Source organism: Polypterus senegalus, chromosome 5 (assembly GCF_016835505.1).
Source record: "Polypterus senegalus isolate Bchr_013 chromosome 5, ASM1683550v1, whole genome shotgun sequence".
Lineage (NCBI taxonomy): Eukaryota > Metazoa > Chordata > Cladistia > Polypteriformes > Polypteridae > Polypterus > Polypterus senegalus.
This window is the reverse complement of record NC_053158.1, coordinates 197642413-197654711: the sequence shown is the minus strand read 5'-3', so window position 1 is coordinate 197654711 and position 12299 is coordinate 197642413. Positions and strand designations below refer to the sequence as shown.

The following is a 12299-nucleotide window of genomic DNA, read 5'->3' as shown; positions in this document are numbered from 1 at the left end:
GAGGGAGAAGTCCTGACTCAAACAGAACACCCAAGGCTAACAAATCCAAAAATTAAAATCCTACATTCAGAAACCAAGACAGTTCAGAAAAAAAAAAAAAAAAATCAAAAAACCCTAAACATTCCTTTTCACAATTAATCAGTTAATGAACTTCATTTGGGAAAATTTATATACTGTATAGTGGATGTTAGGGGTTGTCTCTAGTTTCTTCAAAATAGCCACCCTTTGCTCCGATTACTGCTTTGCCCACTCTTGGCATTCTCTCGATGAGCTTCAACAGGTAGTCACCTGAAATGGTTTTAAGTTAAGAAACTAGAATATAAAACATGTTTTCAGTTATTTCACCTGTTTTTGTTAAGTACATAACTCCACATGTGTTCATTCATAGTTTTGATGCCTTCAGTGAGAATCTACCAATGTAAATGGACATGAAAATCAAGAAAAAACACATTGAATGAGGAGGTGTCCCACCTTTTGGCCTGTACTGTAAATAGTTATTTATTCATTGATCCTGGACACCAGCTTTTATGATGCACTGTGAACACTCACTTTGTGAATTAAAAACACTTTGAACTACAGATTACTAGATGCCAGTCAGCTGGCATAGGGCATCACATTGCCTAACAATTTTGCTTCCCATTTGTGACCAATACCTCTGATCAGCGGAGATAGGAAGACTACATTTGTATTTAGTCTTCCAGATAGTTTGCTATATGTAAAATATTGTTAAGAAATAAAAGCTAATTTATCCCCCCCCCCGCCCATCTAAAAGTCACAGAAACACACACAGCATACGCAAAGACTAGTTACCGCAGTTTTCATTTCTCATTATAGAAAGTTGTCCCATAATGAAAAAAAAAATCTGAAAGCCAATGAATCAGACTCTTATTTCACTCAAGTTAGTGTTTATTTGGGTATTCATTCTGATTGACAAATCACAAGGTTTACAAAAACAGCGATTCAAATCTTTTAACCATTCACTATGGCCAAGCTGCAGTATCCATTTTTCCCCCCCACTAAAGGGCTCCATTTTCATACCCTGCTCAAAATCAACTCCATCATAAACACTTCTTGAAGGAGCACCACCTAGAACACAAAAAAACCCCCTTGGCTTCTTGAAAAGGACTCATGGCAACTTTTGATGTTCAGATTTTCCCCAAACAATCAAAACTAATGAGAAAGAATTAGTGAATGCCATGAAAATTTTTCAAACTCACATAATCACAAGCCGATTCAGGTTTTCACATCTTTGTACACCGACATTCTGAAAAGACCAAGTATCCCAAAAAAAAGGGACATGTCCTCTTATTGCATCACATATTTGACAGAAAGAAACATCCATATTATTTTACTAGTAAACCCACAATTCCTTGAAATAGGTCTTTCATAGCATAGGATTTTGTAACTACAAAAACCACCCTGGAGTGAAAGGATTAGTTACAAAACACACCACATGAACATTTAAAAATGACACATGAACACAAGATGTCCACTATGGAATGCTAGAGCAACCAAAGATTTATTGAATTTTTAGCCTAGTGATCCTCTATTTATGGCATGACATTTCAGGAATTCCAGCTCTTCAAGTTTACTTTTTGATCAATGGCTGCTGTAGAAGTGAATGTTTTTCTCCCCAACCAAAAACATGTCCTTCAGCGACTTCGGTTTTCATAGACCTCCCCTTCCTGCAAGAAGGGAGCAGTTCCTGTTCATCTTCATAGCTTTTTGAATATATCAAGTTGTTAGAGTACAGAAAATTAAACTTTGCAGTAGGTTTTACTTTTAAAGAAGTAGTGGAGTCCAGTTAGAGGCTGTCCTTACAATTACAGTTCATCCCAGAAAAAAACATGAAGAGCATTGTGCTTAAGAGATCATCTCCCTTAGTATCATAACCTTCCTTGTGGTGTGGTGTAAACCTTAAATTCTAAAAGTAGCAGCAAGAACAATCATGGATTTGTGAAAGCAAACCAAAACGCTCAGTGTGTAGCTCCATTATTCAAACTGACCCTCATCTTCCTTGCTTACATTCTTTATCCCAGTGGATATGTTGGATTGAATCTTCTTTTGTTCTACATCAGAAATCGGAGGCAACACAGACTGTAATTCACTTTCAATCTTCTGCACTCGTGAATTCACACTGCTTTCAAACTCTTCCTTGTTCTTCAGGACAAGATTTTTTATGCCATTCTGGGCAGATTCACAATCACTGGCCAACTTTCCACGTTCCGATTCAAATTGAGGATTATTGGGGTCCAGTGCCATGAGCTTTCCAAGGCTGCTGACTTTGTCCATGAGATACAGGTTGGAGACCTCAGTGTAAGTTTCAGCAATCATGTGGACCAGATTGGCAATGTTGGATGCTTGGAAGGCCTGGGTGTAGATCATGTCTACCACAAAACGGTTGGAGTTGTAGCCGGTCACAGACTGCAGAGATTCAGCGGATGTGACAAACTGATTCAAAGTAGTGTTCAGGCAAGTACTGATTAAATTAGAGATCATCTGGAAGAAGTGAACCATTTTCTCCCACTGCTCCTTCACTCGTCCCATTGCATCAAGGCCCTTGACTAGCATCTTCACGGTGGTGTCAAAGTCAATCTCCTTCACCTGACAGCTATGCATGGTGACAAGAATCTCTGTGAGCTCCTTGTTGTTCTTCTCCAAGTTCTCCATACTCTTTTGGTACATGTCCTGCACTTGTGAAAGTTGGGCCTTGCTTTGCTCAATTTTGAACCTTGCATTTTCAGAGGCCATTTCACCCGCGCTTTTCTTTCCATCACTCGCTTGGTGGACGATATTTGGTGGAGTAGCAGGGAAGGCAGAGGAGTTTGTGAACGCTTTGCTTTCCGAGTCAAACACCTCACAGCTGTCTTTCAGACTGCTTATCTGGGTAAGGATTTTCTTCTGCTCTTCTTCGGGACAATCTTTTTTTGGTGCATATTGGGTCAGCAATTTACAAATAGAAACCGCAGCTTGACAAATTTCCAGGACCTTTCCTTTGGGCTTGCATTCCTCTTCACCCTGTACACTCTTCTCAATATCTTCATATTGTTTCTCAATCCAGGCAGATTTTGAAGATTCATTCTTCGCATCATAGATCTCAGTCCATTTGATCTGATCTTTCTCCACGAAGGTCTGCAGTTGCTGGGACAGTTTAAGAAGCTGGGCCGATTTGGAATATATATTGTTAACGGCCATGGGGTTGTCACTTTTAGCTGGAGTAGATTCAGATCCTGTGGAACCTTTAACAGCACTAGTGATTTTACTTGGCGAAGACAACACAGATACTGCACCAGAAATAAGACTATTCACGGAATCTGCCAGACCTTCCACAAAATTCATCCCAATCATTTCCCAGCCACTGGGCATTGAATCCATCGCCTTCTTAAATTGATCTTGAGCCTCATCCAGCTGCTTAGTCATCCGGGTCAGATTTTCCTCAGCCAATTTTTTTGCCATTTCTGTTGACGCCTTTTTCATCTCGGCTTCCTCCAGCTTCAGCTTGATATTTTTCAGATCTTCTTCATAAAGCAGTTTTGCATTCATGCAAGCTTCCAAAATCTCTTGGATAAGCAAAATGACATCCATAAATTTCTTTTCTGTTGAATCTGCCAGTCTTGTGCACTCTTTGGCGATATCATGTATATTTTGCAGCTGACCTGGAAGAAGAGCTTTAACAAGGTCTAGGTTATCTTGAAGAAGTGTCTTCACAGTCATCTTCACATAACCAGGTATGTTGGAAGAGTGAAGTCGGATTTGATCCATGTTCTTGTGAGCTTCGTTAAAAGCCAGCCACCCAGTATTTGTCACCTGCATGAGACAAGCACGGAAAGATTCCGGATAGCGGATATATTTGAACCCATCTTTGGGAGGATTCTTGTTAATGGAGAAGTCATCTTTTGAAGAAATGAATACCAACTCTCCAAGAATGGCAATCGAGAGTGGGCCTGGCATCAGAAACTCTTCCCAGTTGGCATAGGGCTTCATCAGGAGAGTGGTTTCTTGTCTCACCTCTTCTGCCTTGGAGATGCTCAAGACGGCCTTCTGGACTTCTTGAGAAGACATTTTAGAAGTTGGTCCTTTACCCTAAAGGCAGACATAAGCATTATTGAAAGATCAATTCAGGTTTCTCTGCCCCAAAATTAAAGAACAAGGAATCAAGTTGTTATGACTAGGCTGACCCACCTTTTAAGGCAACAACATTTATATAGCACATTTTTATACACACAGTAGCTCAAAGTGCTTTACATAATAAAGAATAGAAAAATAAGACAAGAAAACAAAATAAGTTCACATTAAAATTAAGGTCCAATGGCCGGGGATGGACAGAAAAAAAATAATCTGTAGGGAATTCCAGACCATGAGACCGCCCAGTCCCCTTAAGGCGACCAACTTAAGTTGACCACTTCAATATGTAGATCAATTTGATATTTTATACAAACTCATTAATTTGGTTATATTGTATTTAAACGCGGTTTTACTTTAATACTCGTAGTTTGTTATTTGTGATGAAATTTAAACTTTCTATATTGAGGTCGCCCTTTTGAACCCCGATATTTACTACACGGTGAGGCATTTATACTCCATCAACATTAAATTTTTCCATCATTTTGTCTATTTTTCCAGCGCATCGCGCACAAAAGCAAGGAACGATGGGAGCACCAGAACTCTGCTCAAAACATCACACACTTCTAAAAAGGACTTCTTAATCACCACTTTTGTAAACGGCACAAAGGACAAAACGTTACACTTTCTATTCCAACAGTTCTTGTAATTCAAGTCTGCTCAAGCACATACTGAAAATGTTAAAGCGTTTTAATAAGTTTGCCAAAAAGTGAACCAACCATTAGATACCCGATAAAATGCATCTAGAAACATTTCTAGAAAATCCAGAGCTCATTTGTCTTACGTAACTGTACACATTTTCTAGAAACATCTTAATAAATCTACATTTACTCACATAACCAAAGGTCAACATAAATTGAGTAAACGTTAGTTTGAAGATCCTTTTGAAACAAGTGTTACATGACAAAACTACCGACTGCAAATGAAGAGCTTTAAACTAAGCGGACCACCACAAAATCTTTCCTTAGGAACTATGAGCTTATCAAAGCCATCATCAATAAGAGGTTCACAAGCTTCCTAAACACAGCGAGGGAGTCAGCAGTTCCGATGGAGGTGGGCAGCATGTTCCTCCTTCTGGGAGCTACACGTGAAGACTCTGGATTGAGATTTGATGCCATGTAGAGGTGGCATTACCAGATGTAAATTTGTTAGCAGATCCGAGTGGGCCAAAAAAACCAAAAAAAAAACCACACAACCTCAAATTACATCGGGGCTCACCCATGCAATAAAACTGCTAACAAGTTCCATGTGGCTTGCACCATATGCAAACATTTGTTTCCATTTTCACAGTATTGCGAATTACTGACCATCAGGCCTTCAATCAGCAAGCTTGTTTGCAAAACCTAAATGTTGAAATGCTAATATTGTCCAGGTATAGCCCAAATATACAGAACGACGAACAAAGATTTTGCTCCCTAGACACTTTTGGATTTATTCGGATGGATTTTGGCCTGCTGACCACAAAAAAAAAAACACATCCGAACATGTACCATTATTACAAATCACCCATTAGATTTCTCATAGACATACTGTACAATACATCAAACTTCAGTATCTGGACTACTGCATACAGTTTTAGTCTCCAGCTTGCAAAGATGACATAGCTGGGCTTGAAGAAGTCCAGAGAAGAAGACCGACTAGGCAGATTCTAGGACTACAAGGGAAGAGTTTCAAGGAAAGCGGAACCTTTTCAACAGGGCCGTTTTTGGGTATAGGCTGTCCAGGCAAGGGCCTAGTGTGCCATCTAGTGGTCAGGGTGCATTATTGCAGCCTTCTGTAGAGGGTCTTATCTTCGTTTAGAAAAAATAAAAAAAAAAAATTGTCCAGACTGGAGCACAAAGAAATGTTTGTTGTACGCCTCAGCAGCACCTGCACTCAGATATGCACAGCCCAACCCGTCTGCAGTATCATACTCAAGTGCAGGCCGCATGGCAGGCATCTCATGTGACGTGCAGCCTTGTCTCTACCTGTGTGTTGCACGAGTGACACTGCGGTTTCAATTTAATTATACTAAAACAAACCCAAAGATTAAAAACCACACACTATATATATATATATATATATATATATATATATACACACACACACACACACACACACCTCGGTTCACAAACGTCTCTGAACATGTACAAATTGGGTTACAACCAAAAAGTTAGCCAAAGTTTTGCATCTGTTCACAACCACAGACTCGGGTGATGAACAAGCCAGTTTGCCTTTATTAGTACGTGCTGATGATTTCCACACGTGTTCAGTCTCTCCCTGTGCATTCGCTGTGAACTCTGTGCTCTATTTCGGTCCCCTCTGGTTCATACAGGCCAGTGATTTCCACACGTGTTCAGTCTCTCCCTGTACAGTATGTTGTTCTCGGTCAGACGTTCATTATGCAGAGGGACTTTACCTCAAAACTAATCTCCTCACCACCCAATTTCCTGCTCACTTCATGCCAGGGTTGGTTTTCTTGGTTGTTTACGATTAGTTTTTGTATAAATTACAGATTTTTCAAATGTTCATTTTTTCCCCCTGTGCTTAAAACTCATTTAAAAAAAAAAAAAGTTTACAGCGAGTGGTTTGTCAGGCTGTAGCGTGAACTCTTGCAATGTTAGTTCTCTGTTCAAGGTTCTCAGTCTTTACATTTACTATTACACTGTGAATTGAATGGTATAATTGACTCATATACATACACACATCTCTATCTATCGCTCGTATGATCTGGAACAGATTAATTGTATTTACATACAATCCTATGGAGAAAATTACTTCGGGTCATGACCAAATCAGGTTGCGAGCAGAGTTTTGAAACGAATTACTGCCGTGACCCGAGGTTCCAATATATATATATAAAGTTTTTTTTTTTTTTAAAAACTGTATGAAGTTAAACAGTGTACGAAAAGTAAATAAGTCTCTCATACATCACTCATAAAAGTGTGGGTGCTTTTCATCAATCAACATTGAAAAAACGCTTCTTAAAATCTTAGCAAAGGTGCCCACGCTTTTATTTTACGAGTGATGCATTATAGACTTTCACTTTTTAAACTTTAAGCGTGGTTTTTAAAAAAAGCGTTCTGAAAATAAGTTTTCAGAACCATCTCATTTGGCTCAAATGTTAGTTAACCCTTTATAGCCTGTGCCAAGATGCATTTGAATAATGATAGTTCATCTCTCATTCACAGGGATGTCTCCTTTCTTCCAGAATATGAATGGTGTATACTTTACAAGGCATGAATGGAAAGATTTAGTCACCCATCCCATCCCCTAAAAATACAACACATGCAAGACACACCCCATTCTATTAATCCAAGTGACTGGTTGGTATTTGAAGCCTGAACTATAGAATATCACTGTTAAGTCGCATCACAAAATATACTGAAGCCCAATTTCAAAATATTGCCGTCTCTCTTTGGGGATTTCCTGTTTGACTGAGAAAGTTTAAAAAGGTTACAACATCAAATATAAGAGACGTTAAACATGCATTCTATTCTGAAAAAAATTGGAGGGGTTCTAATCACGAGGATAACAGGCAACAAGATTATGAAAAGTAGTATATTAACAGATTTTAGAAATTGTTATGTATTGTTATCTGGCACTTTTATGCCCTGCAAAGTCTAAATTAAGAGATTGGAGGTCCTGGGTAATTTCAAGTGAAGTAAGGTACTCCAGATAAGACATGTTGTTAAGGTGAAATAACCAGCAATCATGGTGCTCGAGAATGGCAACACATTGCATGTTACAATAAGGACTCTATGTACAACTTTAAAATACTACAATATTGTTAACTTGATTGCATACACTACTTAATGTTACAATGCTCCCCCCCCCCCCAAAAAAAAAGTTGGGCTTAAGTAACACTTCAATAAAAGTTTCAATGGTTTAAATTCTGAATGTCAGCAATTTCGTGGTCTCACCTCAAATACCGTTACTGATTGTACTTCCTTTCCCTGTCCGGTATACACATTTTCTCCCACTTTGTCCTTTGGGTTCATTTTCAAAATGTTACCCTGCATTGAATCCACAGAACTTGTACATAAAGTTTAAATTAGCAGCACATTCTGCACTTCCAAGAAAAAAAAAATATTGATAGAAACAAACTCTTAATTTAATAGAAATTTGGCATGTTCAAAATTAGAGATTTCACCTAGTCAAAGGGCCACAATGGCTGCAGGTTTTCATTCTAACCATCTTCTTAATTAGTGACCAGTTTTTGCTGCTAATTAACTTTTGCCTTAGTTTTAATTAACTTGACTCGGGGCCCCTTAGTGGTTTCTTTTTCCTAAATTAGCTGCCTAATAGTGAGACACAAACCAAGCTGCCATCTGTGCCCATCACACAATATCTGAAAATAAAGAAAGGTGAAGGTCTCACTAAGGTTGATCTCTCAAGTCACCAAAACATTGACGGTTTTCATAGGAAAAAAACAGAAAATCAGTTTTGGAAAAGTCTGCTGTGGCAGAATGAGAGCAGCAGTAAGCCATGGAATTAGATAACGGGTTCAATTAACAGCAAGAATCAGCTTCTCATTAAGAAATTAGTTGAGAGTTTGAAGCCCTAATTTAGATGGACATCTATTGGCTCCTTTCACATCTCATTTCTGATTGACTGCCATTTATTTAATGAAGAAACGAATCGATTCAAAAGGACTGAACCCTTAAAAAAAAAAAAAAAATTTAAATTAGCAGCGAGAACTGGTCACGATTATTAAAAGGGTTAGAATTAAAACCTGCATCCACTGCGGCCCGGAGATCGACGCCCCTGCTCCAAGCGATGGTCTGCAATTTACCCCCAGGATCCTGAATTAGACATACCAAGTATTGTAATGATTGCGGGTGGAGGCTATAATAAACTGGTGATGGGACATCGACTCTGAGGCTTTGAAGTTTGTGTCCCTTTAGTGAAGCGCAGTCTGTATCGACTTGTCATAACCAATTGATTGATGTCGTCCGAGGCGCCAAGCAATAGATTGCAATTTGACCAAGATCCTGAATTAACACAAAGCAGATAATGATTGCGAGTGGGGGGGCTATAATAAAATGGGGCTGGGTCATACGAACCCGGGACTTCGTAGCTTGTATCGCTTTAATGAAGCTCAGTATATCAAAGCCTGCAGAAGTGTCATTACCACTTTATTTATGACGTTGGCTCCCGTTCGTATTTTATACACAGAAAATGGATTACATATCGAGTCCGATTGAAACTGTGCAGGCACTTCTATGGAAGCTCCCTCCGCAGGCTATACCTTGAGTCAAAGGCGGCTACGATTTTTGTACACCACAAGATGTCACTCTTTTCGAAGATAAGGATTTTTTTGGGAAAATCGGGAAGAAACTTCACCCACCAATCTTTAAAAAAAAAAAAAAAACACGTTAAATGGCTTACCTAAGCGATCGCTCAAAGAAGGTGTTCTTGCTGCTCTGGCGGTGGTGCTCGATAGTCGAGAGCAACCTTTTTGCGAATTTAAATACCCCATTCTTATCATTAGCCGTCCAATCCGAGTCTAACCTCCCTCCACCGAATTATCAGTTGTTTGATTTTTTTTCATGGACGCCCGCTAGTTAGTAACACGTGAACAAGGCACACCCAGGGGTCATTCATTTATGCCGATCGTTTAATTTGTGAACTGATTTTGAAGCAGAGCTCTAGTTTTGAGTAGCTGGAGATGTCCTGCGGCTTTTTATAACTACTTATAGAAGTTTCGACCAAAATCGAGCTTATATTGTTTTTATTCACTCGTGTTAAAATATATATGATTGATCACATTCTTTAATATCACTTGTGTTAATTGATCATATACAGGAATCTGTCGCTTTTTGCTATAATGAAGCGCTTTCCAGGTCTCTGTGTTATTTGTAAGTTTAACGGGATTCATTTTGGAAAGTTTCGTTTTTATGAGGCCAGCTATCCTGTTTTATATAACGGGTAAGGACTGTACAAATTCCAATTGAAGGAGCAATGAAACGATGCCTGTTAAAAAAACGCATTGCATTGTGATAACTGCCCATTGCCATATAAACTACAATAATATTTTTAAAATTAGCATCATGCTTCTCTTTTAGTTTTCTGGGCAATCCCCGTTGTTGTGACTGTGCGACTTTACGGTTGTCTGATTTAAAAGAAGGCGGCGTGTAATGATTTGGCTCAGCGTTGCCGCACCCATCGAGTATCTTCGGCTTGATTGCAGTCCTGTAGCTGAGTGGGAAGCCTGCGCGTTCTCTGATTGCGATTCTGAGTTTTCCTTAACTTCTGTTTCCTTCCCTTATATTAAAGAAGTTCCTGTTAAAGTACTGGAGACGCCAAATTTCACATGTAACAGTGAGAGTGTATAATGAAAAGGCATCCCTTCCAGTGCAGGTACCAGCCTTGAATTTCGTGTGCTTCTCTGCTAGAATGCATGCACTGACTGGGGTTGTGTTGGTGATCGGGGATCGTTGGATCAACCTAATAAAATTAGGACACCTTTTACAATTGAATTGAAGTCATCAGAAAAAAGGAAACCTTAGATTAAAACAGTGGTTCTCAAACTTTCGTATTTCGCCCCAAACCCGCCCCCCTTTTCTACCTGGAATAATTCTGCGCCTCCTGCATAATATAAGACAGATGACAGTAAGCCATGATACAACTAATAAGATACTCGTGCGGTGTCGCGGTATCGTTTTTGCTTCCATAAAATTTGAATGTGTTCGGCTAACTTCGTTGAAATATTTGCAATTTTTAAAAGTGATTTAATAACTGTTAAAATACATTGTGTGGTTTTTGGTAGTAATTCTAGTCCCAAAAAAGGAATAAATAATTTATTCTTATTTCATAATTTTTTATGTAAAGAAACAATTAAATGTGTTTTAATTTTTAAAAATCTCGTAAACGAGGACACCGATGAAGTCAATCTGCGCGAGACGAACGTATTTTCGTCCGAAAATATTATGCCGCTGTTCATTGAAGTAACCAAACACGCACTCAGTTTGACAATATTGGCTATACGCTGCCAATGTGGTGCAGTCGTTCCGCATTATCACTTGCACTGCTACCCAAATGTTCGCGACAGATACAGATACGTCTCGAACTTTCTGGATTGAAAATACGCGACTCGTCATAGAAACAAACTTTAATAAACAGAACAAATAGAAAAGGAGCTCAGAGTGTCTCGAATATCAAACCAAGCCTGGACAGGCTGTACTTTAAAGCAGGCACATATTAGTCATTGGATCTATTTCTTAGAAATGTTTTATTTTAATTTTAGTTATAATTCATTCGTTGTGATTATATGCTTGCAAATTTAAATTTGAAATAAAAATGTAAAAAATCAATTTTGATGTCTTGTTCATTTATTTGACGCCCCCCCTTGTACAGCTTTAGCTCCCCCATGGGGGGCGCGCCACACAGTTTGAGGACCGCTGGATTAAAAAATAAAAATGTATATTGGTTGCACATAATAAAATTGTTTGATTAAAATTATTTTCTTGTACTTAATGTACAAGAGACATTCAAAACGTTCCCCACTTTTATATTTTCGTTGGAAACGGTGAATGCGGGAGGAGACATTAAAAAGTTGGTACGACTCTGGGAAAATTGCATTGCAAACGAAGGTGACTATGTAAAAAAGTGAGGTAATTTTGTTTTTGAAATTCTTAATAGAGTTAAAAGTGCGGAAACTTTTTGAACGTCCCTTGTATCTGACCAATCTATGCTGACACAACTTAAAATTTTTATGTAAATGAATGACATTTTTTCAAGTTAACTGAATATGTTAAACCAACAAGACTCGTGACAAAAAAGGAATATTTTGACATTTTTTCGTAACCCTTTTTAAAAGATGCATATCTCCGAGTTATTTAGCATTAATCTATTTAGTTGGTCTATTAAACTTTAGTTATCTGTTTCATTTAAACTTTCTTGTTAAAGTTTATAGAAATAGTTTGAATACAGGTTAGCATTCAAATAACACCACATCAGTTTTACTATAGTAGTGTCATTCTATCAATATTACGACAAGAAAAAAAAAAACTAATTTATTTTAGGGTTTTGTGTTTGCGCTTTCTGGTTAGATAGATGTGAAAGGTGCTATATGATAGATAGATAGATAGAAAGGCGCTATATAATAGGTAGATAGAGTGAAAGGCACTATATAATAGATAGATAGATAGATAGATAGGTAGATAAAGTGAAAGGTGCTATATAATAGATAGATA

The 12299-nt window shown here is 38.3% G+C and overlaps 1 protein-coding gene across 1 annotated transcript; it reads right to left on the bottom strand.

The window, feature by feature from the left end:
• Nucleotides 1-887: 887 nt before the first annotated feature.
• Nucleotides 888-9586, bottom strand: LOC120529793. Its single transcript, XM_039753930.1, has 2 exons — nucleotides 9493-9586; nucleotides 888-4083 (listed from the first exon to the last, which is right to left on the bottom strand). The coding sequence occupies exon 2, from the start codon at nucleotides 4060-4062 to the stop codon at nucleotides 1993-1995; it is 2070 nt and encodes a 689-aa protein (XP_039609864.1). The 5' UTR covers nucleotides 4063-4083; nucleotides 9493-9586; the 3' UTR covers nucleotides 888-1992.
• Between the last annotated feature and the right edge of the window lie 2713 nt (nucleotides 9587-12299).

Bases quoted from the DNA above. Each gene is read 5' to 3' on its own strand.
- LOC120529793 (XM_039753930.1), bottom strand. From the start codon at position 4,062: ATGTCTTCTCAAGAAGTCCAGAAGGCCGTCTTGAGCATCTCCAAGGCA.